At 47.1% G+C, this 25,216-nt stretch overlaps 1 protein-coding gene across 2 annotated transcripts in view; it reads right to left on the bottom strand.

Moving 5' to 3' along the window:
• Positions 1 to 25,216, bottom strand: part of Rph (Rabphilin) — a 134,903-nt gene that overhangs the window by 5,736 nt on the left and 103,951 nt on the right. For both annotated transcript variants that reach the window (XM_077677770.1, XM_077677771.1), the window contains exons 11-16: positions 21,301 to 21,380; positions 15,069 to 15,143; positions 13,329 to 13,432; positions 3,963 to 4,086; positions 1,622 to 1,782; positions 594 to 672 (exon numbers count right to left, since the gene is read on the bottom strand). In XM_077677770.1, coding sequence (XP_077533896.1) covers positions 594 to 672; positions 1,622 to 1,782; positions 3,963 to 4,086; positions 13,329 to 13,432; positions 15,069 to 15,143; positions 21,301 to 21,380 — 623 coding nt within the window. The remainder of the gene's footprint in view (positions 1 to 593; positions 673 to 1,621; positions 1,783 to 3,962; positions 4,087 to 13,328; positions 13,433 to 15,068; positions 15,144 to 21,300; positions 21,381 to 25,216) is intronic.

Raw genomic sequence — 25,216 nt, 5'->3', positions numbered from 1 at the left:
AAGTCATGCTGAAGATAAGCACAAAAGATGCCAGCTTCTCTTTCAGGACGAGAAGTATGCTGTCTCAATGTCGAATAGAGGTCAGTGGCGGGACATGAGAGTTTTGATTGTTTGTTGACCAATCTGGTATAAACGTTCATTTGGCGGTAAGCTTGTGCACATGACCTATGTTTTAACTTATTGCCATAATTTTCTGCTGCACTTTATCCATAAAAGCAAAACTAAGGGCATTTTGCAACATTTCTGGCATTGACAGACGCAAGCTCCCTTCATGGCACCTTCGACATGGTGAGCCGGACGGCCGAGGCTTCCTATAGCACTTCACGGCAGAAGGACCCCAGATAAAACTGTTACATACTTTCAGGGAAATTCACTGGTGTAATCCTGGTTACCCGGAAAATATTCTGGCAGGTAAAAAATATCAGCCCCCTCCGTAAATCTTTACAGTGTTCGCATCCGCGGAACGCATGAGTGCGTGGCCACCAAGTGGCCGCTTATATATCCGTTTATCGAAACGCCATCAAATTAAAGCAGCGTTAGCAGAAGACCTCATAGTCCGCCTAAAAATAAGATAAGTCTAAGGTGGAACCAACCTCGTTATACTCCGGGTCCGCAGTCTTTTTCTTCGCTGATGTCTTCCAGCCAGGATGACCTCCATCAGGTTTGAGATTTCTGCGCTCTCAAAAAAAAAAAAAAAAAGAAAACCAGTGAAACTTTGGTTTCCGCCATCCCACTCACCCGTAATTAGCAACACTTCTTTTGATAATTGCCGATGCGCTGATAGTGCTTTTATGTATTCTGACGTGATGTATTCTGACCTGAAGGGAACAGGCGCGACCATAAGCTGCTCCGCATCTAAAAAAAAGAAATCACCGGTTTTGGAAAAAAACGGCATTGCCGGCGTTCGAACTTAGGCATTTAGCTCCAAAACCTACGATTCTATCCTATAGGCTACTGAGGCCGAACAGCGAAATTCTATTAGCAGTCGCTTAAAAGAACAAAACGAGTGTTCGTAGCGAACCAGTAGGTGGCGCTGGGTGCGCTCCGGAAGTTCCGGGCTTGTACCCACAGGGAACGGAGTCTGCAGCTTCCTGCTGCAGGTGGCACTGAAATATACTCATGGTTCATTCCCGTCATGCGTGGGTAGAAATAGCTCGTCGTATTTTACATCTCCAAGAGAACATTGAAACAACTCCGCGCAAACAAATAAAAATAAAAAACTGGATCCATATCTGCTTGCTTCAGCGCAAGTAACGTCTTAATTAGGCGATAGCGTTTCTATCTGCCCTGTCACGAAACGCGTACTCTTGCCTCATTTTCTGCGCCTAGTTCCGTCACTGGTTTGTCAACAGTGTGTCCGTGGTAATTTGTGGGTCACAGGTTACTGGGGCCAAACATCGACCTACGGGTGATCTACTGGTAGGTCACTGATGGATCAGCAGTGACCCTTCACTGACTCACCAATACCCAGTGTGTGAGCTAGTGACCTACTAGTGAGTAGGCTCAGCAGCGACATCAGTAGCTGATTCCGGGGGACAGACAGACAGACAGACAGACAGACAGACAGACAGACAGACAGACAGACAGACAGACAGACAGACAGACAGAGAGATGCCCTCACAGCCGGACGAAGGGTGCCGAGGGCACGCGGTCCCTGCGCACGAGGCGCACGCATCGGACGAGGCCCACGATGAGTTGTCCGCGACTGCTGGCGTGCATCAGGGACACCAACACCCGGGGCTGGTCGGCGCTCAGCGAGCCCGACTCCTCGTTTAGGCTACCCTGCGTCGGAAAGGAAGAACAGCTCCATAAGCCTTATTTGCGAGAGAGCGATCCGAGAGAGTGAGAATATCATTAGTTAGTTACGCGCGTAGACTTGGGGACCTCCGGTTGTGTCTTCAATCATTTGCCTAATGCTCTCCGCCAGTAGCAGTTGCTCTTCCACCATTCCATTTTGTGACAGGCCACCCGTCGTTGGGTTTGCTCATCCTGGTGGATATGATTATTTGATCCCCTTGGTTGATGACCTAACTGTTGAAGCTGCTTTGTATGTTCGTTTCGGCTGGTTTGAGTTGTAGGGTCCATTTAAATATACAGCGTGACTTTTTATTTTGTTCAGTGCGTATATGATGCCAATTTGTGATACCGTGTTCGCTTTGCCTCTTTGCCACTCCTTGTATCCCACCATTCAGTTGTATGATTGTGCGATCGCTTGTTACAGTTATCTGTGTAAGAACCCATAGGCTTAACTTGTATGGATCCATAGAAGATAAAGGCCCACCTGACTTGTAGGTGTTCTTTGAAAAGTATGCGAGTTTGTGTTTTAATGGAGCTTCTTGGTGGAGCTGCCTGTTCTTTGTGGATTCTGTGATGCCATTTAAGAGTGTAAATCTCGCTTCTTGCATTAATTTTCGCAGATGACGCCTTTTGGGCGTGTGTATTGCGTACCACAAAGGGAGTGCGCAGAGCACTGAAGACACGGTGGCAATTCTTTTAGTGTAACCTTATTTGCGTGACTAATGCGCTGCTCGCATTTTTGGAAGACTATTTACAAGTGCAAGTATTAGACACGTTTTCGGGCTAGAGGATCGCGATTTCCCGCATGTTGTTTTTGGCCCTTATGGGTAGGTCTAGTACTCAACTCCTTCCTTGTTTCAAATACATCTATCCTTCGCAGTCACTTTACAAGTTTGCACGCAGTGCGCTGTTTCGTGTGATAAGACACATTGTAACTGCGTTTGGGATTGGGTTACTATGATGGAAGATTAGCCTAGTGATCATTTTCCTTACGATCGTTGGAATGGTGGCATGGATTCACCTTGGTGTTGAGTTCCGTATAGTTTTTTTCCGATCAGCTCCCCATTTGTGCCATGACCTGTAATTTCATTCTTACGTTCTCTATTCTCTATAGTAATTTTTTCACCCTGCTGCAGGGGTGATGTGTGTGCGTGCGTGTGCGTGTGTGCGTGCGGGTGCGCGGGCGTGCGCGTATGCGGGCGCGTGTGCGGGTGTGAGCGTGTGTGTGTGCGCGTGCATGTGCGTGCGTGTGCGTGTGTGTCTGTGTGCGTGTGCGTGTGCATGCGCGCGTGTCTGTGTGCGTGTGCGTGTGCGCGTGTGTGTGTTTGTGTGTGCGTGTGCGCGTGTGTCTGTGTGTGTGCGTGGGCGTGTGTGTGCGTGCGTGTGTGTGCGCGCTCGCGTGTGTGCGTCTGCGTGTGCAATCACGTGTGTGCGTGTGCGTGTGTGCATGTGCGTGTGCGTCCGTGTGCGTGCGTGAGTGAGTGCGTGCGTGTGCGTGCGCGCGCGCGCTCATTTCCTGGCAATGGGCACCAGTGGCCTCGCCTGAGTATGTAATTGAAAAAATGACCAGCGCAAGACGACAAAACACAAGAATGTTACAACCAGACACAGCCCTGTGTCTGTCTGTACCCTTTTTCTTGTAACTCGTAGTTTTGCGCTGGTGCGCTGGTTATCCTTGTCAAAATGTACCAACTCGCCCTATCTTCCGATTGACTGAGTATGTACCCTGTCCCCTGTGTTTGCCCTCGGCTTGGTGTGCATCAGTGTGTGCCTGTATGGCCCTGCTCACCTTCGGTGTCAATATGATGTTCCCAGCGGACTGGGCAGGCAACATTACTGCATACCGTTGGAGGACTCTCCGTGGGCTCCAGGAGTACCAGGAAGGCCGCTGCTGTCAGTTGACACTGCCAGTTGCTGTCAGCTGACCGCCTTCCAACCGCAATGACCGTACGACATCTTGCATTGCACACTAGTACAGCACGGATAACAATATCGACTCAAATCGAGCCTTGGTATTGTCATTGGCCGAATAATTAGCTCAGCTGGCAGCAATGATGGTGAATTGTGTGTTTAACGAAGATGCAAGCTCCAGGAACTGCTTCACGCGTCAGTTTACGGCTGTCCGTGCAATACAATAGGCGGTAACTAACGTTTCTGGTGCTCACCTGTCGGCTCCGATCGAGGGCCGCGTTGAGCCAGCACATCTGGTTGGGAGTGAGCAGAGACAACGGCACCGTGGTGGATCCCAGGGCACAGCTGCCGAATCGATAGTCGTCGAGCACGGTAAGCCTGCATCGCGCGGTGCAAACAGAAGTCTGTGCGAGTTCGGCGACAGCACTGCCCCTTCTTGCGTACTTGCGAACGAACAAATTACAGAAGAACAAAAAAGAACAAAATTCCGATGTATGGGAAATAACAAAATAACCAGAGGAGTTGGAAGGTGGTTTGGTTGGTGCATAACTTTGAAAGAGAGCCGCAACGAATCAGACGAAACAAGAAGAGGAGGAGGGTGGTGGTGGTGGCCCGAAAAATGGCGCATACCCACCTAGGGGGATTGGCCAAGAAGAATTGGGTTTCTATAGTAATCAATCATGCGAGGCAAAATATTGGAGCAGAAGGAAGAATTTGGTCTAAGTTCACGAGAAAGGGAGGAAAAAAAAACACGAAAAAACAACAGAGAGAATAGTAGGAAAAGTAGGTAAAGCCTAATTGGATAGTTGTTAACACTGCAGACGTCTCCGAAATGAAGGAGTGGATGGCGGTGCACACGTCCCTACGGCACGGCCCGGCCTATAGTCCCCCCAAACGACAAAAGCACCGGTACAGTTAAAGGCAGTACAAGACTTAGCAGGGGAAGTACAAGACTTAGCAGGGGAATCTCCAGCAGCCTTCTCCGATGGTCGGCAAAAAAGAAAGAAATCGGCGGCAAAAAAGAAAGAAGTGTTCGTCGGATTCAATTTCTTGGCAAAAGTGGCACTAGGGGGAGGTTATCAGATTTGCCCTACATAAATACCGATTAAGTGGCGGCACACCACAGGGAAAAGAAGTCAGCGATACTTCGCACAAGCGAGTTTGACAGGAACTTTTCTTCCAGCGGTACCTGAGGTGTTCAAGTTCAGGAGAAGTGTTCAGACCATGATCGGATGCATCTTGATTCCACAGCTATTGGAGATAACGAGCCATCAAGACGCACGAAAAGGGGGAAGAACCTCGACGATCGGTAAAGCCAAAGCTGTTTTAGCTAATACGTCAGCGGTTTCATTGAGGGTTAACCCACAGTGGCCGGGCAGCCAAATGAGCCGAATCTCCCGCACGTGAATGGGGACGCAGAAATAAAAAGTTTTAAGAATAGGATGTAAAGTTTCTGAGGAGAGAGCCATGCACACCGACAGGGAGTCGGTGAGTAACATCACGGAAGAATTCGGCGAATCAAGTTTCAGGATTGCAAGGAGTAGGGCAAGAAATTCTGCATAAAAAATGGGGATGAAATCTGGTAATCGCAATGAAAAAGACCAGTTAAATGCCGGAGAGAAAATACCCACCCCAACCTTCTCGTATTTTTTCAAAGCGTCAGTTTCAATGACCACGTGGGATGGGTATTCGGACTGGTGAGCCAGGAGAATGTTATTGTGTTAGGCGGGAGAAACGTATCGTTTTGGGGGAGAATATTATCAAACGAAATCCTTACTACTGTGGATGGTAAATGCAAGGAGGGAACTGAAAGGAGGGTGGTGTTTAATGGAGTAAGCAACGAATTGGCAAAAATGACCTGTGGGCGCCGGAGACGATACCAATAGGAACCAAAGAACGACATGGCATGCTGGAGGAAAACAGCCTGTGGTCTGGCCAGCTGGGACTCAAAGAACTTTGCGAATGCATAGACTATTAGGTATTTGAACCTGGAGTTCAGCGTTGGTACTCCGGCTTCCAAGTACAACACCAGGGGCGGTATTCTCGTAACTGTCCCTTTTGAAAACGTCCCTTTTGCGTCCCTTTCATCGTGACGTACTTCCGGTTAAGCAGTGGACGTGGGCAGCATGAAGAAAAGTTAACAGTAGGTTTGCCGCGCTCGGGTTACGTCACTTCCGGTTGTTTGCTTTTAGCCAATCAGGGATCGCCAAAAGGGACACTTTTGAAAGGGACGCAAAAGGGACAAAACTCGAGAATACCGCCCCAGAATCGGAACGTAGCCGGGCAGGCCTAAGCAGCAGCGCAATGCTTGACGTTCAAGCTTCACCAAAGGCGAGAGCTTATAGGTCGCAGAGCCAGAGAACAAAACGCACCCAAATTCTAAGACTGGACGAACATACATGCGGTAAACCATCAAGAGTGTATCTGCTCTCAGACCTGATCGCTTGTGACTGAGGAGACGAACACTAGCGCCTTGTGTCTCCTCTTCCTTTCCCACCTGACGCGCTGTATATCTCTTAAAAACAAGACGATACACAAGATCATGTGCCTACTAAGCTTTTTGTGCCTGCCCTAAGCAGCGCTAATATTAAACCAAGAGTATAAAACATAGGTATATTAGTACTTTTTAGATGCGAAGGCATCTCATTCACTCGCCTTATCCCTGCATCCGGCGTCGGCGTCATTGTTGTCGGCGTCCACCCCTCCCCCCTTCTCTTCGCCGCGCCAGCTGCGCTCTCCGCCGCTCACCCCCTCTGCTCTCCGATAGCGAACACTCTCTCGCGAGGGGTAATGGATTGGATTGGATTGGATTTGGATTGGATTGGATTGGATTGGATTAAAGTGGATTGTGTTGGATTGTGTTGCGTCATAGCCGCGGCAGACGCACTGTCGCCGGCGCGTCCCCTCACCATTATGCGCGCTATAAAACGCGTTGCCTGCGCCGCTCTGCTCCATCGTTCCAGCGCCGTTCCTCCTCTGTCCAACGCTGCAACGTGAACCCCCTATGCGCCGCATCTACACAGGGGTTCCCGCGAGGGGAGGTGGTAGTTTTTTGGTAAGATGACACGTCATCACCCGCTACAAAGAGGAAACCAATAGTCACCATCATCATCAACAACAACTTGTCGATGAGCGGCGCATCATCTGCACGGTAAACAAGATGACACTGACAATCTGAAATAATGATGCAGTTCCACTCGGCGTGAAAGCTGTCGGAGGTGCGGAACAGTACTAGTGATTCGTCCATGTTTCCCTATGTTAGTGTACCTTGGATTTATCTTCCGTTTATAAGAATTTGGCTTTTGTTTTTCTGGGGTATTCTTCTCTTTTTCCGTGTTTTTCTTTTCCTTAGGTGCGTGTCGCTCCTCTTTTTTTTTTCTGAATAAGTTTTCTTTTTCTGTGTTTTGCTTTTCTTTACATGTTTTAGTAAACTCGGGCGCATTAACCACTAATATTGTCCTATTTTCGCGCACCCTCCCACATGGGTATACGGCGCGAAGCGAAGAACAATAATAATCGGAGAAGGCTGCTGGAGACTCGCCTGAGACGCCTACAGGACTGCCATTTTCCCTTCCAGTGCTTTTGTCTTTTAGTGGCACAAAGAAGCTCGGCCACTGCCATGGGGATTTGTGCCATGGCGTCCACTCATTCGTCGTAGAGACGGCTCGTCTGCCGAGCTAGAACTATTCGGATCAGGGTGACTTTTATTTTGTTTTCCCACTCTTCTTTCTTTTCTTATTTTCTCTTTCGCACTTGATGACTAAATCGTTCCTTCTGCTCCCCTATTCTGTCTTGCCTGACTTATTTTCACGACTAAAACAAACTGTTTTTGGCCAATGCCCCTAACTAAGCATGCGTCATCTGACGATTGATTGTATACGCGCCGACGCAACGCAGGCGATGAGGCGCGCCGTAGTGGAGGGCTCCGGATTAATTTTGACTACCTGGGGACCTTTAACGTGCGCCAAAATCTCGTACACACGAGCGTTTTTGCTTTTCGCCTCCACCAGAAAAGCGGCCGCCACGGCCGGGAATCGAACTCGCTACCTCGTGCTCAGCAGCGCAACGCCTTAGCCACTGAGCCACCGTGGCGGGTGCGTCATCTGACTTGCGTGACGCCCAACGACATTGAACAGACGACATCCCGGGCCGTTGAAGTGCTTTGCCTCTAAAACAGAGTGCGGCTGAGCATGCGGACGCAGGTTCGATTCCCGGCCGCGGCGGCCGCTTTTCTATTGGAGGCGAAAAGGAAAAATGCCCGTGTGTACGACATTCCGGCGCACTTTAAAGATCCCCAGGTGATCAAAATTAATCCGGAGCCATCTACTACGGCGCGTCTTATCGCCTACGTTGAGTCGGCGCGTTAAACCGTACAATCAATCAATCAAACCTAAAACAGAAATTAACGCCTGCTTTTAATGATTTGGATGTGAAATTCAGGCCTCTTTCAACGCGTCCAGTAACAATCTCATGAGCTTTTTTTGTGTAGCCTGCTGTGCTGTCGATAAAGCCGTAATAACGTAATGGGTTGGGTAGATAACGATCGGAGAGTCCGGCTGCTGTTTCAATTTCTCCTGTGCCACTGTTCCCCGATTGTAGCAGCCTTTGTCGTAACCGCCAGGCGCGTGTTTCGAACAAATAAACACAGGCTGAGTGCACAATACTGCAGCTGAAACGATGTTTTGCTGCTACAAAAGGAATCAATATATGTCGCCACAGTGAATTACAAGTTGAATAGATTTACTCTCTTTATTCCGAACAGTCCGCTTGCACTTCGACTGATAAGTTGAAAACATAGGGAGCCAGAAAAAGTTATCAAATCAGGACCAACCCACACCAGTATTAAGGTATGGAGTCAAGCAATAAGGATCTTATGAAAGCGCTCACCGTTCGGAATAAAGCTTTCGCAAAGGTTAATAAGGTTTTTCGACTGGCATTTTTTTGTCGGTGTTGCTTTTGTGGCTGCTCAAAATTGGTCAGCAAGTTGTGAAACGAAGTTATAAAACAGACAGTCCAACTCAGAGGAGCTGAGAGGTAGAAGCAAAACAGTATGTTTGATAGGTGAACGGCGCCGGAGGTTATACAGTCACGGGCACGTGTCAAATTGAACCATTATTCACCTTCCTGGAGCCGCAGCAATACCTCATTCAAATGAGTCATGACCTTTAAGCATCATACATTTTTTAGACTTCACTTACGGAATATTAAAAGCTATGTTTTTGAAGCATGAGTTAGAGCCGGTAGGAGGTTTTGTTTAAGGCCGTGTCTAGAGTGTCGTCCGATGGTATTATAAGCCCTCCACTATATCGACGTCTACCGGCGTGTTGTAACAAAATTGTCACGTCTGGAACTACATCCCTCTAGATAACGTAAAGCTAGGGCCTCTAACCTAAACATAACAAAACATGGCCGAACGCACACAAAGGAGTTATTTACAACACCAAAACTAACCTATGCCATAGAAATTATAGTTCAATATAAAGATGAAAAAAAAAGCAACCGAGGCAAGAGCTGGTCACGAACCACCGTCCTCGGCATCAAGAAGCTAAGACGAGTCCTCTACACTACAATGACAGAAGTTTCCGCCGGTACTAGACTGGATGTCGTTATAAGGCACACCAGCCATGCCTGATTGATTGATTGTATGGTTTAACGTGCCGACGTTACGCAGGCTATGAGGCGCTCCGTATTGGAGGGCTCCGGATTAATTTTGGCCACTTGGGGATATCTCATGTGCGCCGAAATCTCCTACACACGGCCGTTTTTGCTTTTCGCCTCCATCAGAAAAGCGGCCGCCGCGGCCAAGAATCAATCCCGCGTCCTCGTGCTCAGCAGCACAATCTAGCCAGGCCTGCAGTGATCAACTAGAGTACTGTCGGACGACACTCTAGACACTGCGTTTGTTTGATGCTCTAAGCAAAACATTTAAGGGACGATCATCAGTTATTTTAGATGCGAAGCATCTCTTGCTCGGGGGGATGTCCCGCGTCCGTGCCCCGTCCGCAGCGCCTCTGATGATGATTGTGGCAGGATGCCCCTAGGGATTGGCTAACCAAAGCATTCATCACGAGGTAGCTTCGCGTTCCACCACCGTCGTCATCTTCCCGTAGGGGAACCACTGAAGAAGAAGAAGGAGAAGAAGACAAAGCTGCGAAGAGGAGGGCGTGTACGTTGCTCTCAGCCGGTGCACCAACGTCAACAACCTTTACCTCACCAACGCTGACGGAGACTAGCGATTCTACCACAGAGACGACAACATCGACAAGAACATGATGGACGAGTTTGGGCGCCTCGAGAACCACCGCCTACTCACCGTCACACAACAGTACTTGCGTGCCTTTGCCACCGGTGTGAACCCACATGCGGAATTCCCTCTGGCGCTACTAAACACCAGGTCCCTCAACATAACGGCAACACAATAGAACCACACGGAACCCCCATGATGCTTCGCATCCTCATCAGGGTTCCCCACGGGAAGATGGTGTAATTTAAGTATACGCGCAATGCCGACGATAGTTTGAAAAACAGGCAGTCAGCACTCACGGGTCGTCCTCAGCCTTGCCGAAGTCAATAAACCAATCAATAAAGAAAAGGAATCGTTATGAAGCCAACGCACCTACCAGCCTGACGGCTCAGTCTGCAACAAAAGCGGTATTTGTTTTTTTCAGTGCTTGGGCGACAAAATGACAAAATGAGTTATTAACAGTTAAAAATAGCGCGGGGTCGCAAATTCACGCACAGCGTTTTCTTCAGGTCAGTTTAAAATTATAACATCCGCGACATCTTTTATCACGAGTACAAACTGACAGACAAGCTCACCTGGAAGGGTAAATTTGTTCTAAATTTGTTCACTTCTTTGCTAGCTCTAAAGATTCCCTACTGAAGGCAGGTATGCTAGTGGTCTGCTAACAATTTTGAAGGCGCGAGTTACTGCATCGTTATATTTTTGCTCCTTTTTGAGGTATGTTTGTTCTTGTGTCAAAGTGCGAGTCAAAGTCATTTTCAATTTTTAACTGATACTGCGTCTACCCATCACTTCGTTAGAGGAGGCTGAATAACCTACTTGTGGTGACAATAAAAAGTACCTGCAGAGGGATATTTCTTTTCGTCAAACTTACCTGCGAAATAGGTGGTCTTGAAAATGTACATGGCGGTTGTCCATATCGTAATGCTTCATTCCCCAGTTTACTGACTGACGGCCTTATTTTTTTTTTTTCTGTTGCCGTATTACCCCCTCCACAACGGCAGCTACGCTAACTCACTTTTCTTGCTCGCTGAAGTGTGTGAACCGGTTCGAGAAGGGATTTATTATGTAAATGTAAAGTTAACACCAGTTCTGAATAGAGCACATCTGCTCTCAGTGTCACTGTTCGGTCACTGTTGTCGCAAGTGTGGTTTTCGGCGAAGTGAACTTTTAAGCGATTACCAGCGACAAGGGAGTGGTAATTTTACCGGAAGCTTTCTGCAGAAGCGGCTCATTGAAACTGCAAAACAACCTTTGCAAACCCGACTACGGAAAATGTAAGTGCACATACAAGTACAATTCAAGGACGAACACAAATAACTAATACGCACACGCTTAGCTACGTTGCAAAATATACAAATTAACGAGACCAAATTGACTAGGAACATGCAACACTGAATACGCAACTAACGGTCGTTGGCAAGGGTCTTTGAAAGCGCCTTCTCAAGCTCTCAAATTCCTTGAATGTATACTCATCGGGTACAAAGGCTCATCTGTGGTGACGAAGTTTGCCGAGTCCTTCCAGAAAGGTGGTCCGGCGCCCAAGCAAAGCTTTCATATGAAATATATGATGCCGACGTATTCCTGGCGGTTGGCGGCAACGTTGTCTTGATGCGGGCCCAATAAACTCGCATACGATCCACAGGAATACAGTTAAACTAAATTCCAACGTTTTTTGGGGTAGAAGCCCCTACTAACGGTTACTCAGTCCGTTATCATACTAAAGAAGTTGCGTTTCCATTACTCAATTAGGGCAGGTTCCTATAATGCGCCTGCAATTTTGCGTCTCCATGAGTCGGCAGTCATCTTTCTCGCACTTCGAGAAGCCAGAGCAGCCTCGAAAACGCATCCCAGGGCAGTGAGATCCGGCTGGAACTTTATGTGATTACCCTGCGGAATCCCTCGGGAGGCCGCGCCGTCGGCAACGAATTTTTAAAGCGCATTAGTTCCGCGCTGCAGATGAGCCAACAGATTTTATGAAAATCTCGGAATATCTCTCCCGCCTACACAATTCTGATGCGTTGCTACATAAACTGGTCAGACGTGCCGATTTAGGCGGGACATGTCCCGGTTTTGCGGCTTTGGTCCCGCTGTCCCGACAGCCTGCTTGGGGGACGGTGTTTTGTCCCACCTCCGGCGGAAAGTATAAAAGACGTGTATGAAGTCCCCTGCCACGGCTGAAAAGCTGGAGGAATGGAAGAGCCAAACCTTTTGAGGAATTTCAAGAAAACAGAGCTGAGAATGGGACTAAGCAAGAAATACACAACACAGCGCCTGTGTTGTGTTCCTTGCTTAGTCCCGCGTCATCGATGCGGTTTTCTTGAAGATACGAACAAGCCCCTCAGTACACCATTTGGAATTTGAGAAACGGTGCGTGGACGTGCTTCAGCACTTCGAGACAAATGATGTGCCTTGCAGCAATGTCACGGCAATCGTCGAGTAGGCCATGGGCTTGCTAGACACAAACGCACCAGTGGAAAAGATGTTTTTCTTAATTTATATAATATGTGGACTGCAGAGAAGAAGCAGCTGCATTTGACCATACCAAAAGCAATGATGTTGCTCAATGTGAATGTGCGCACGACGTGTTAGCAGCTCTACAAACCACATCAGCAGAAATGGAGAAATTCATTCAAGCACTAGTTACTGGCCAGGAAAAACCTAGATAAGGAAGAAGGGCGCATGGTGCAGATGTATCAATACAAATTGCAATTTCCCGTTTAAGGTATGTGCCACATTCTTTCTCATCCCTTCACCCCCCCGTCCCGCTGTGGGGTTTGAGGAATATGGTCACTTTACATCATTTAAATCGCGGGTTGGAGAGTTTGAAAGTAATTTGGAACATCAGTGTTTAACCATGTCGATGCAGTACTTTCACTATTTGTGGTAGACATACGGCCAACTTACCACTGTTGAATAATAATCTTTAGGTTTCATAACACAACAAACTACGAATTAAGTTCACCTAACCTGTAAAGATTAGATTCAACTAACCCAGGCTTAAGTATAATCGCAATTTGTAACACTTCCAAGATTGAGCGTCTTAATTACTCATCGGCATTATCATTTTCACAACAATCATCCAGACCTCGAATGCCACCTTAATCCCGGGCTACAAAGTTTAATCTGAAACTGGCGTTGGTGGGATCCTAACGTTGGGCTAACTTCCCTGGTTAACATTTCCGGGAACGTAATTGGGTATGGGCTCTCGAAATAATTTTCGGAACGCTTAATCCACGTGAACTTTGTCACGTAGTGAGGTATATCTGCTTGTGCACGACATGGCTCGGGGTGTTGATAACTTTCTAGGTAGGAAAAAAGCTGTAGTACACTGACGTTGCCACTTGGGCAAAGAGAGAGCACAACGTGTACTTACTTGAGCTTTCTCTCATCAATGGCACTGTCTGCGTGGAATACGAGTGTCTCGTTGAATTCGGGATTTACAGTTTTGTGAAGGGTCTTGGTCTGCTTCGTGTCACCCTACAGGGCCAAACAAGAAAAAATGGAGCGTTATTTGGAACAAAGAAACAAACGAGTTTAAATTTGTGGCAGCGCATAACTTCTGCGCAGGACAGAGTTCTGTATAACTTTTTTCTCATAGGTTAACGAGGTGCTCAACAGAATTTATGCACGATGCACAGTTCTATTTATACGGCTGCCCCCTTAAAGGTTAAAGACTAAACACGAATTTGGTTCATTCGAAAGATTAGTTCGTTAGAATCATACTGGCACCACTCTTAACGTAAACTTTGCTCAAATAAGCTACATAATAAGAAAAAAAAGTAATGGCCCTGCGACCCACTAGCTCATTTCCCGCAACAGAACCAATGATGTCATACCACCTCAGGGGGAAAAAACAGCGCAAAGACGGGGACTAACGGACGAAAAGACAGTACAAGCGCTGACTAACAACTGGGGGTGCTTTATTGCGTTCTGCAATTTATACACGAGGAAAAAGTGACGTCACAACCCTAGGAAAGGAAACAAAACACGCTGAAATGATTTGCACTGTGAGCGAACAATGAGTTTTTCAAAACCTGACAAGCGCTATCTGTCGATATACGCTATTTCTTTTTGAAGAAGTGCGACTGAAGCCTGACTGACACATTTCTTTCTTCCTTTTTTCGCTATTGAGTAGGCTTCGAAAATCTCGCGTGTGCGTGATTCCGTGTAGCGCTTTAGAACCTTGGTTCTAAATGTCATACCAGTCAGGTCATACTTGGTCATACTCATACTTGGTCATACTCATACTTGGTCAGTCAGGTCATACTCATACTAAATGTCATACTTGGTTCTAATGTCATACCAGTCAGGTCCGTGATTGGCGGAGGCCGGCAAAAGTAAACGCAAATTAGGCAAGGCTTATATGCTTCCCGAATGAGCTATTTGCGCTTAAATGTAGGGCACATTCTTTCTATATCAGTAAGAATGGAATGAGAGGGGGAGTAAACAGTGGAAGTTACGAAAGTGCACGTAAACATAGAAGTACGGATGCGTACTTGTGTACGTACTGCGCGCACTATGCTAATTTTAGCCGCACAGCAGTGGGGCGCTTGGAGGTTGTCTCTGACGGCACTGGCCGATTGGCGTAAGCGACTGTGTCTTACGTGACCATATTTGTCGAGCGAACACTATGTTTCACGAAACGATTATTTCCTACCTTAACAAAAACAAGCCAGGTGTAAATACGGCCAAAAACAAAGCAAAGATAGAAAACGGCCAGGTGCAGTATGGTGGCGCCATCTAGGAGGACGGACCGTAAACAAGGCTACGCATTCGGCTGCATAGAATAATGGTGCACTACGTTTCACTTGAAGACCTCTTTTGTGACGTCATTACAGACGCCACGAAAACACGATTTGACGGGAGAATGAAAATTTTAATTTCAATTGATTAATTTCTCAGTGAATAAAACATCGTTTTCTTCCGGACAGCACTGGGGGCACTACAAAAGACGAAATCTTCGAATAAAAGAAACTTGTATTTTGTCTGCATGGCCCCTTTAACCAGTGGCATAGGGGGGAGGCTATTTACCGTTGCAACGCAAGAACGCATTGCGACCAGGAAGACCTTATTGGTGCTCCTCTAAATGTCTACACAGGGTGCATTCAGCTACCTTTTTGAAGCTGGGCAAGAGCTGCACCTTGACGAAAGGGTCCGAGAAGCCGTTGTAGTCTGTGCCGTGGAGCTCCTGGAAAGTGAACTCGATGAGCTGGCGAATAACCTTGAAGACACAATGATTGCAAATTTTCTCGCACGAAGTTGAGCGTGAGCAGAATATTTTCGTCGTAGTTTGGGACTTCAACGTTCTTGTACCAGGGCACAAATTTCTTCCGGCATGACAACGCGATATTAGGCGATTCGTGCACAAGTCACGAGGATCGAGCTTTTTTCTCAACCTTGCCGTCTCTGGCTGGGGGTGGCATCCACAAATGCTTGCTCATACTTAATAGGAATGGCAGCAAGTGAAGACTGCGAAACGTGCGGCACACCGGAGACGATACGCCACGTTTTATGCGAATGCCCACGTTACTCGCCTGAAAGAAAAAAACTGTCGTCAGCACTGAAGAACCTGGACTCTCGGCGGCCATTTTCGGAAGAGAAGATTCTGTGTTACTGGCCTTCTCTGTCATCCGCTCAGAAGGCAGTTAAGGAACTCTTACGCTTTCTACGGGCGACGAACTTAAAGTTCAGACTATAGACTGAAAGCCTTCCGTAGCAATATCTCAACTTGAACGTTTAGTGCTTCAGGCATACCTGTCTGCTCTTCAGACAGGTATACCTGTCTGCTCATACCTTTAACAGGCTTACATGTCTGCTCCAATTTTTCATTTACAGGCTTACATGTCTGCTCATTCTTTCCTTTCTCTTTTTGGCCTATGTACCCTTTCCCACGTGCAGGATAGCAAACTAGGCTCTAGCCAGGTTATAACTTCCCTGCCTTTCTTCTACATCCTTCCTTCATTCCTTTTCAACTGAGTATGTTCTGATATGATTGACATGCGCAATGCGCTAGAGGTGGCCGGGCTTTATGGTAATCAGTATAAACAAGATTCAACTAACTATTGTGTTTTTGAATTACACCTGGGCTGTCGGAAAATAGCCCAGGTTATGACGCGTTTGTTGGCGATAATATCGTGCTCCCAGCGATTACGTGTGAGAGAAAAACTTTTCGCGTTCAACGAGCGAAACAAGGGCGGCTGGTCGTCGTGCCGCTCGTTCTTGTATGTCCCTCTTTAATCCTCGCTCGCTGGAGCAACAGATTCATTTAAAAGCTTATTTTCTTTCTTTTTTTGCCTGTCATCAGCGGACGCACCAGATACTGCTGAGAAATGCTTGTCAGCATGTTTCTTATCTTTCTTGCAGCCCAGCCCTAGGCAAGAGCGCTGGCATAATGAGGTGGTACGAGCGAAATCTTAAAAAAGCAAGCAAGCACAACCATGCGTCCTGCCGCTAGTCCTTACATGTCTTTTTTTAATCCCAATTCATTTAGTACGCGAAATTAGATCCCGACTCTACTTCAACGCGGCCGGCTTTGACAGAAATTTACTATTAAATGTGGCGTCGCTACCCATACGCACGTTGGAGACAGGAACGTTCGTTCGGTTCTGTGGTCAGTTGAGGACGAAAGTTGCGACGTACTACATGTAGTGGCGACCAAAATTCGGTGCTGCAAATTTCGCCGATGAAGGCTTTGCGTCAAAGCCTCAACTTATCTTGCTTATGCCTTCTGTAATGGCATGCGGGACTACTTAATTGCGTCGAACTTACGTGCTCGTTGCTTCCAAGACACGCGCGAGGCCGGTTTGGAGGCAATTTCGAAACCAGCGAGTTAAGTTCGGGCGCCCCGCTTAATTAATGAAAACCGCCCAGCAGCTTGTATATCGTTTTGTTTAGCTTGCCTGGCTTTTCGTGTTTCTTTGTTTTCATGCTGCTTGGTATGACGTAGTGTGCAAGCGGCGCGAAAGGCAGCCGCAGAGGCCTTTTTCACTCGCTTTGTGTTTGTCGGGGTAAGCGCTTTCGGAGAGGACCGATCGAGAGACGCCGGTCGCCACAATGGAGGTGAGGAGTGATCCTCGCTTGTGATGGATGCTTTGCGGCTCTGCTATGTTCAACGAGGGTAGTTATCGCATTGAAGCATGAGAGGCGCGGGTGTGTTGTGGTTGGTAGAGTTACGGGTACTGTGAAGTCACTCAGGGGTCAGCAGTATGAGTAGGGAAACGCGACAGCGTGTGTGGAAAACCTTTGCTGTCCAAAGTTTCGCAGTGTGCGTTAAAGGGACTCTGCAACACTTCCGATAAACGCTTTAACCCTTTTCTTCGCCTCTAGAAGCATTGTGCATGCTATAGATTGTATGCACTGGCGAGGCACGCATGTGGGGAACTACGTGAGTGCGCCGTCGCTGGTTTGGTTACGTCGGGCTCCGCGAGATGGCGGTACTTGTCCGTGTTAAGCACATGATGTGTGTTGGACGTTCCAAACTCTACCCCACTGAACGTGAAGTACTGCCTCGATTCCAATGAGAGTGCGATTAACAACATCTGAGTTGACATCACCGTTGAGAATCGGATCGAAACGGAGCAGACGACGCACACCGGTGTTTTTTTTTCTTTGTTTTTTATGCCGCGTGCGGCCGCGGTGGCACAAGCCACGCCATGTCCGAGGGGCTTCGGCCATGTCCGTGGCCGTTTCCAGTGTTGCCAAGCAAAGAAATTGACAGCTAAACTTTTCAGCGAATACCACCTATATAGTTATCGCCAGCGCGGAGCTGCAGTGGGTGATTTGCTCGTCGCAGGAGATCCGCCTGCATGAGTGCTTTGCTTTTGTTTTCTTTTTCTCTAAAGTGGCTCTTGAGACGGTTTATTGTTGCAACTGAAAAGAAGCCAGCCAATAGCGCCTACAATGCTGTAATGACGTAATTTGAACGCTTCAAGAGCGTCAGGACCGGGAAAGAGAGAAAAAATTTTGAGCAAATTTCCAGGTTACCTGATGGGCAGTGAGCAGTAATTTCTGGCTGAGGTACTTTGTGACCCCATATTCTAAGTACTGTATGTGTTTATTGGCTCAGTTCTGAAAGCATTTAGGATTTACAAGAAGGTTAAGGGAAGTGTCACAGGGTACCTTTAATTCGTCACGCGTTTTCGGCTGCCACCACGACACCGGAAATAAGTTGGCGTGGGGGTGGCGGCTTTTTTGTAATGAGTGCGTGACACGAGTTTTTGAAATACATGGGTGTGCTAACAAAGAAAAATAACTATCGCCTTTGCTTTCCCGGGCGGTACATTAGCCGGACCATCCGAGAATGGAAGGTTAGACGTGAGAGCCTGCTGCTGTTTTTTGTTGTTAGTAATGAGCTCTGTTTAAAAAGCGTCTTGAAGAACCAGCATAATAGAGAGAATTGATTGATTGATTGATTGATTGATTGATTGATTGATTGATTGATTGATTGATTGATTGATTGATTGATTGATTGATTGATTGATTGATTGATTGATTGATTGTAGGGTTTAACGCGCCGACGCAACACAGGCGATGAGGCGCACCGTAGGGGAGGTCTTCGGATTAATTTTGAACACCTGGGGATCTTTAACGTGCGCCAAAATCTCGTACACACGGGCGTTTTTGCTTTTTGCCTCCATCTTAACAGCGGCCGCCGCGGCCGGGAATCCAGCCCGCGACCTCGTGCTCAGCAGCGCAACGCCTTAGCCACTGAGCCACCAGGGCGGGTAGATAGAGAATTAGATCACGTGACTTTATGTACACGCACCTACGATTAGTTGTGACCAAAGAGCCGCCTAATATGGGTTAATTGATAGGCCCTCCTCACTGAGAAGTCGGGAGACCGTCGTTGCCTCGTATGATTTGCTCCTTTAATTGCGGTGATTCTGTCATCAAATGATGTCCTGCTTAGCTGTTGCATCCTTTCTTGCCATTTTATCTGATTTTCAGCATTGCTAGTAATGTCCACGATGATGTCTTCGAGCACTACAGCTCTCGTGCGGGCATGCAGTAAAACTCGCCTCGAAGGAAATGAGCTCTAAGCTAACGGTAATGCAGGCGTTTCTTGCCAGTGGAACTGGGTCGTGCATAACCACTTTGCTTATTTGTGTGTGGTTAATTATCCGCAGCTATTTTCTACGGGCCAAACCCTCTAAAATATGCCGGTGAAAACAAAATGGCGTATATTGAGTATGCAGATATGACAATGCTTTCTGGGCTGGTAGCAGCAAGGAAAACACAAGTACGTGGTCCTAATATACATGGATTTTTTTTTCACCCACAATGCAAATAGCTCTTATACGTCCATCGGTCACGCAAGACTCCCAGAAAAAAAAGGAGCTGTTTTAACAGGATAATACTATAGGCTGTCAGGCGGGATATTTTGTTACCGAGCGACTGACCGGCAGACTATTCTGTCAGGGTATCACTAAGTATTACAGGAACAACAGGAGGGTGCTGGCACCGCCTCACCCCGAGTTGACTAGAGAGCAAGAGTCTACGTTCAGACAGCTACAGACAAATTCATTAATGACCCCGGTCATTATGAAACATTTCCAACCAGAACTCTACACGGACGACAAGTGTGTGTTGTGCAGTAACTCCAGGGCAACAGCCGCCCATTTATTATGGGATTGTGAAGTGCGACCACACGAAGCTTCAACCAGGACCGACCTTCCGCCGTGGTTACAAGACGCCATACGCAGTTACGACAAGGACATTCAACTCTCAGCCGTCCAGCAGGTCCTAACGGCTCTCGAACGGCAGCACCGGAGAGAAAGCTGCGGGCCGACGCCCTCCCTTCGGGGACAAGGGTGTCCACCCCCGCAGTGAGTAGCGAAAGTGTTGCTTAGTAGAATGCCACCAGGATCGACGAGTGGCTACGTCCGGGCGTAGTGGAGACATTACGCCTGTTGCCGGCGATCATTAAAGTCTCTTTCACTCACTCACTCTTTCCATTCCATACACGCCTATTTCTGCAGTATATCTGCCCTATACACGCTGCTCCGACCTTTCTCCGGCACGCGACCCAGTGCGATATCTGCATTGATTCATCAGCTGATACCGAAGAGCTTCGACTGACTGTCACATCTGACGCGTCTGTCCCAGAAATCCAGGGCTTTCTTGACATGTATCCCTGCCATGTTCGTGTAACATGTCGCCAGAGCAACGGCCACCCCAGAACGCAGACCGCGGAGGCCGCAAACCACCACATGCACGTGAAATAACCGCCCATCTTGCTATTTGCCTCACCAGCGCAGCAAAGGGCTGTGTTCGGTGCAACGCTCATGCACTCAAACTTGCTCGTCGGTCGTGTCCCGCGTGGTACGGACATCTCTCGCGTTACGAACCTCGGTACTGTCCCGCCAAGATGAGGACTTGCATCGGTGACTTTACCTGTGGTCGCCCCTGCGCCGGCTGTGACGAGTGCCTGGCCACCTCGTTATTGTGCCCCACTGGCATCCACTAGCCCTATTTTCTCCGCTTCTACCGAGCAGGCTACAGCGGAACGTTCGATAACTCCAGCGGCCCGCGCTCTGTTGTCCGCCAGATTTCATGTCATGGGTATATGGCGTCGGTATACCTTGCAAGAACAGGACCCCTGGTCCTGTTCTTTCGGGAGTCCCGATTTCACCTATATATGTAGCTATATTCGCGCCGTCTTGCAAACTTCTGCAAAAAATGTGCTAACGCGCGCGCGATCCAATTTCTTTATTTCAGTACTTTCAGCGGCCCCATAGATATGGTCGTTGTTTTTCTCAAAAGCGATGTATTTGTCGCAACCTGGTTTGTTGTCAAGTCGGATGTTCGCTGTGATGCGCCACTTTTCGAAGCGTGAGTATCAACAAACAGCAAAGGCGATGCCATCGCCTGCGTTATCATGCGACCGTTATTGGTAGAATCGTTGCCAAACTGAAAGGAATGTATTGCTGTGCATCGTCGCCTTTTTTTGGCGGACTTTGTGAATATTCATGCGACTTCCGTCATTCGCGACTTTTTTGTCCCGCGAACAGTCGATCCGACGAAAATGCATACCTGCGGAATTTGTATCCAACGTTACCAGATATTCAAGCGGCTTCCGCTATAATGAACGGCCGGGCCACCAGTACAGGCGTTCGATCGCGAACCTTATGAGCAGATGGCTTGTGCCACTGGTGCGAATTGAAGGTAAGACACCACCGCGGAGAACCTTTCACGCTGTCGGCATTGCTCCAGCGAGGTATACAGCGTGGCAGGTGAGAACCAACCAGTAACTAGCAGTCGCAAAATGCGCCGCATTGTCTGAAAACTTAATTACTGCCAGAGTTACACGCTTCAGCGCGCAATAAGCACCATCGCAGGATAGTTACCTTTGCCCGGTGAATGATGCACTTGAGCGCTTTTCCGCTGTTGAGCAAGAGAAGCGAGAACTCCAGAGTTCCCACTGAAACTGAAAGGGAGAGAAAGCGGCTTCGGCTCGTAATCAGGAACAAACAACCGTTCCTCGTGATGCCGACAGCAAGATCATAGCGTTTCCAGATAAAGCAGAGAATAATTCCTGAATACTAAGACTCGTTCGCGCTGTCACACAAGCAAGGAGAATAAGCCCTGGGAGCAAGAGTATCTGACGAGAGGGATCTTCAGCTAGTGTGTTTTGGAGTTCTGGCATGGCAGCAGTGTGAAGCGGTAACGTGGCTGCGCGTGACCTGGGGGCTCTAGTGTCACTAAATAAGGTTATAATTATATTATATATTAGTGTCACTAAATAAGGTTACTAAATAAACTAACCTTATTTAGTGACAGTAGGGTGCTCCAGAGAACAAGGGTTTCGCTGTCGCTCCATTAAGCCTACATGCACGTTTCCAAGGCACGCATCGTTAAAAATGCTAAAATGTCAAGCCTCCCTATAGATATGACGAAAGGGTTGCTCAGTAATCACAAAAACGTGGCTGTTTCGGTGCAAAATCAAGGTTTTGAAAATTGTAGTAATTTGCGTTACTTTTAGGAAAATTCAGGGGCGCAATGCAGGAAGCAGTTGGCGTAATGCATAAAGTTCTTGTGCTGTCGTTATTGACCATCGGTGGCGGTAAGAAACAGTACAACTTTTCAGGGTAGAATGTTTCTACTGCATTTACGGACATGCCTCAGCGAACATGTCACAACCTAAATGCTTGTAGCCTGTTGTCGATATATGGAAAAGACAGTTCGTTATATTTAGGCCCAGTACCACAAGTGACTCTGCGATGTATGCTGTGATTTACATGTTTTATGTGAAGGATTTTACAGGTGCCACGACTTACCGACCGGCCGACCGACCGACCGGAGCGCACCGGACTAGTTTTACCTACCGAAAGGGCCATATCGACCAAGCGACCGGATCGGATTGACCGACCGACCAACTGACTGATTGATTGACGGTTGATTGATATGTTAACTGACTTGTTGATTGAATAAATTATATGGATTGATTGATTGATTGATTGATTGATTGATTGATTGATTGATTGATTGATTGATTGATTGATTGATTGATTGATTGATTGATTGATCGATCGATCGATTGATCGGTTGGGAATAAAAAAATTTCGTAGTACTCAGCGTAAGACAAACTTTCGAAAGAGATAGCCACGCGTTCCTTGAGTACGCGGGGTAGTAAACAACGTACGAGCCCATTCCGCAACAAAGGGAGCAACCAAGGGCAAAGAAGCACAAACTCAGTCGCAGTTCAGCAGCATAATTTAATTTATCAAGCCAAAAAACGACCAGCAAAACGGGTACAGCACAAAAAAGCATCACAAAATAAGGAAAACAAATCGCACTTGCGTAAACTTTGATAAAGCGAAAATAAGAACACATTGCTTGCACACAAGGACGCCCAGTTAGGGCATAAACAAGGCATGTTTAGCAGCATGTCAGATGTACACGCAGAAATACACATTTGCAATGCAAACGTTGTGTCGCCAGCATGCGCAGTAATACATGGTTACAGAAAATGCAGAAAAAAATTACGCCGGACGTGAGCAGCATGTCAGTATGTTCAACGCTCCACAAGTGAACATAGCCTAGGCTTACAGAACATGCCGCCATTTCAAGTTTATAAGACTTAACAATCGTGCAATATGTTACCAGAGCAGTTAAAGGACAATTCACACTGGTGACGTGGACCGAGATTGCGAAACATTGCCGGATGAAATCCGGCACGGCCAAGACAACGCCGCGTCAGAGCACACGTCATCGAATGCGGCGCAAACGCGTTCCGTGCCGCTGGTGAGTACCCAACATTTTTTGCATTCTAGCTGGTCGTCCAGATCAACAGCGCCAGAAAGCGGCAGAGATATTGTACGAGGTGAAATTGCAGAAATTATTGATGTCTGTCTTCGTCAATAGTCAACAGTCAAAATGGATGGAGCCATAGAAAATAGTTCCTTCGGAATGTTCGATGATTTTTTTACATTCACTTCACGTGGGTTCTCCGTTCTTGTACTGGACTGCCTAAGTTCCAACGAAAGTACTCGTTGCCTAGCAGTTCTTCACAAAAATGGTACAGCCAGCTACAGCGCTGGTATGATCCAGCTGCAGCAACCTCATATGATGAAGTATAAAGCTTCACGTTATGACTTGAGGCTGAGACAAAAAGCCAAAAATGGCGTCCATTATTCGGCCTCGGTTTCCTTTATTTTGCACATTTCCTGGTCTCCAAAAAGTTTATGCTAATGGAATGTTCTTTGATGAATATAAAAACTTGCGTCATGCAAAATATTTTGTTATACAACAACTGTACACATAGTTTAACCTTCTGTAACGAACTCCAACAAACTGTTCAGCAGACACATTTGCGGACATGTTGGCTAGAATTAATTTCCACATGCGCGCGGTATTAGGAAATTTTTACACAGAGTTCCAAGCCTTATACGGGGTCCGGAATTCACTCATGGGAAATTAAATAAAGAGAGTGGAGTGATGCAAATACAGAGTAAAGGAAGAAACTATTTCTCCTTTTCTTTCCCTTTTGTTTTCTTTCTCAGTCACTTCGCTTCAATTTACTCTCAAATCAAATGTAACGTTTTATCAATCGGCCCTTCCTGACTCGACAAACACGAAATATTTCGTAAACTAATGAAATACGTAAAGCTTATCTACGGGAACTCCTGCTTCGGAGCCAGACATAGGCGCGGGCGGACCGGCAATCTGGAAAACATGCTTAGAACCCGGATACGTCTCAACCACTGCTACTGAGAGCACAGAAGTGCTGTCTTTTTTTTTTTGTGAGCAGCCACAAAGCGCCCAAGACATATCGACTTTGGAAACATAGATTGTTTTCAGCATAACGACAGTGAATCAACCAAACAAGATATTACATCTCGGAGATCAACTCGAACAATAAAAATACCGTCGCACCATGAACAGGATTATAATAACTGTTTTCAGATTAAAATTACAAATGACAGCTCGGAATGACATCCAGGAGAATAGTAAATCTAATTCCGAAACATATGCCTGCTAGTTCTTGTTTACACTCACCTCGACTGGCGCTAGAAGACAGCGAAATTCTCTGTATGCATTAAAAGCCTCTGCATCCTGTTCGAGAACAGTCAAGAACCCAGACGTCTAGTGGGTTCACTTGGCGCTCTTGCGACTTTATTAGTTCTAGTTCTTTATAAATATCTGATGGGCTCACTTAACGCCCCTGTGACTTTAGGGACCTTGATATAGAACATTCTGACAGGACAACACATTGTTGAACCGACGATGTTTGCGTTGTGGAGCTACGGTTCTGAGATTCCCTGGAGCAAAACGCGCATTGAGGTGCCATTCCAATGGCTGTTTTGACAAGAAAGTGGCGAATTAAATCTGAAAGCGAGGCACTCCGCTGCGAAACCTGACAAAAGGGTTTCGCAGCACAACAGCACAAAAAAGAAATGACGTTAGCCAGAGGAAGGCTTCGCGACTACTCTTTGTTTGTAACGTCGTCTTACTTTCATCGCAGACCAAGCAAGATGTTTTCAGGAGCATTTTCCCTCAAAACACCAAAAAATCTGAAGTAAAAATAAATTGGCACAAAAGATGCCACCGTCTCCACGGCACTTGACAGTAAGAAGTCGATAACAATACATCGTGATGACACAGTATCGTAGCTATTTATGGGTACTGCGGGAACTCCTTGCACACACGGCTACAGTATTTAACTCGGAACTCCAAATCTAACTGCAGGCATTGGGGCACGAATGACGACAGTATTAGAAAAATACTATAGGCTAACACGACTGGGGTTTGTGTGCTTCATTT

The sequence above is a fragment of the Haemaphysalis longicornis genome, unplaced genomic scaffold, assembly GCF_048455015.1.
Source record: "Haemaphysalis longicornis isolate Haplotype H1 unplaced genomic scaffold, Haemaphysalis longicornis Haplotype H1 scaffold_7, whole genome shotgun sequence".
Lineage (NCBI taxonomy): Eukaryota > Metazoa > Arthropoda > Arachnida > Ixodida > Ixodidae > Haemaphysalis > Haemaphysalis longicornis.
The sequence above is the reverse complement of the archived record's forward strand: the minus strand, read 5'-3'. Positions and strand labels throughout refer to the sequence as shown.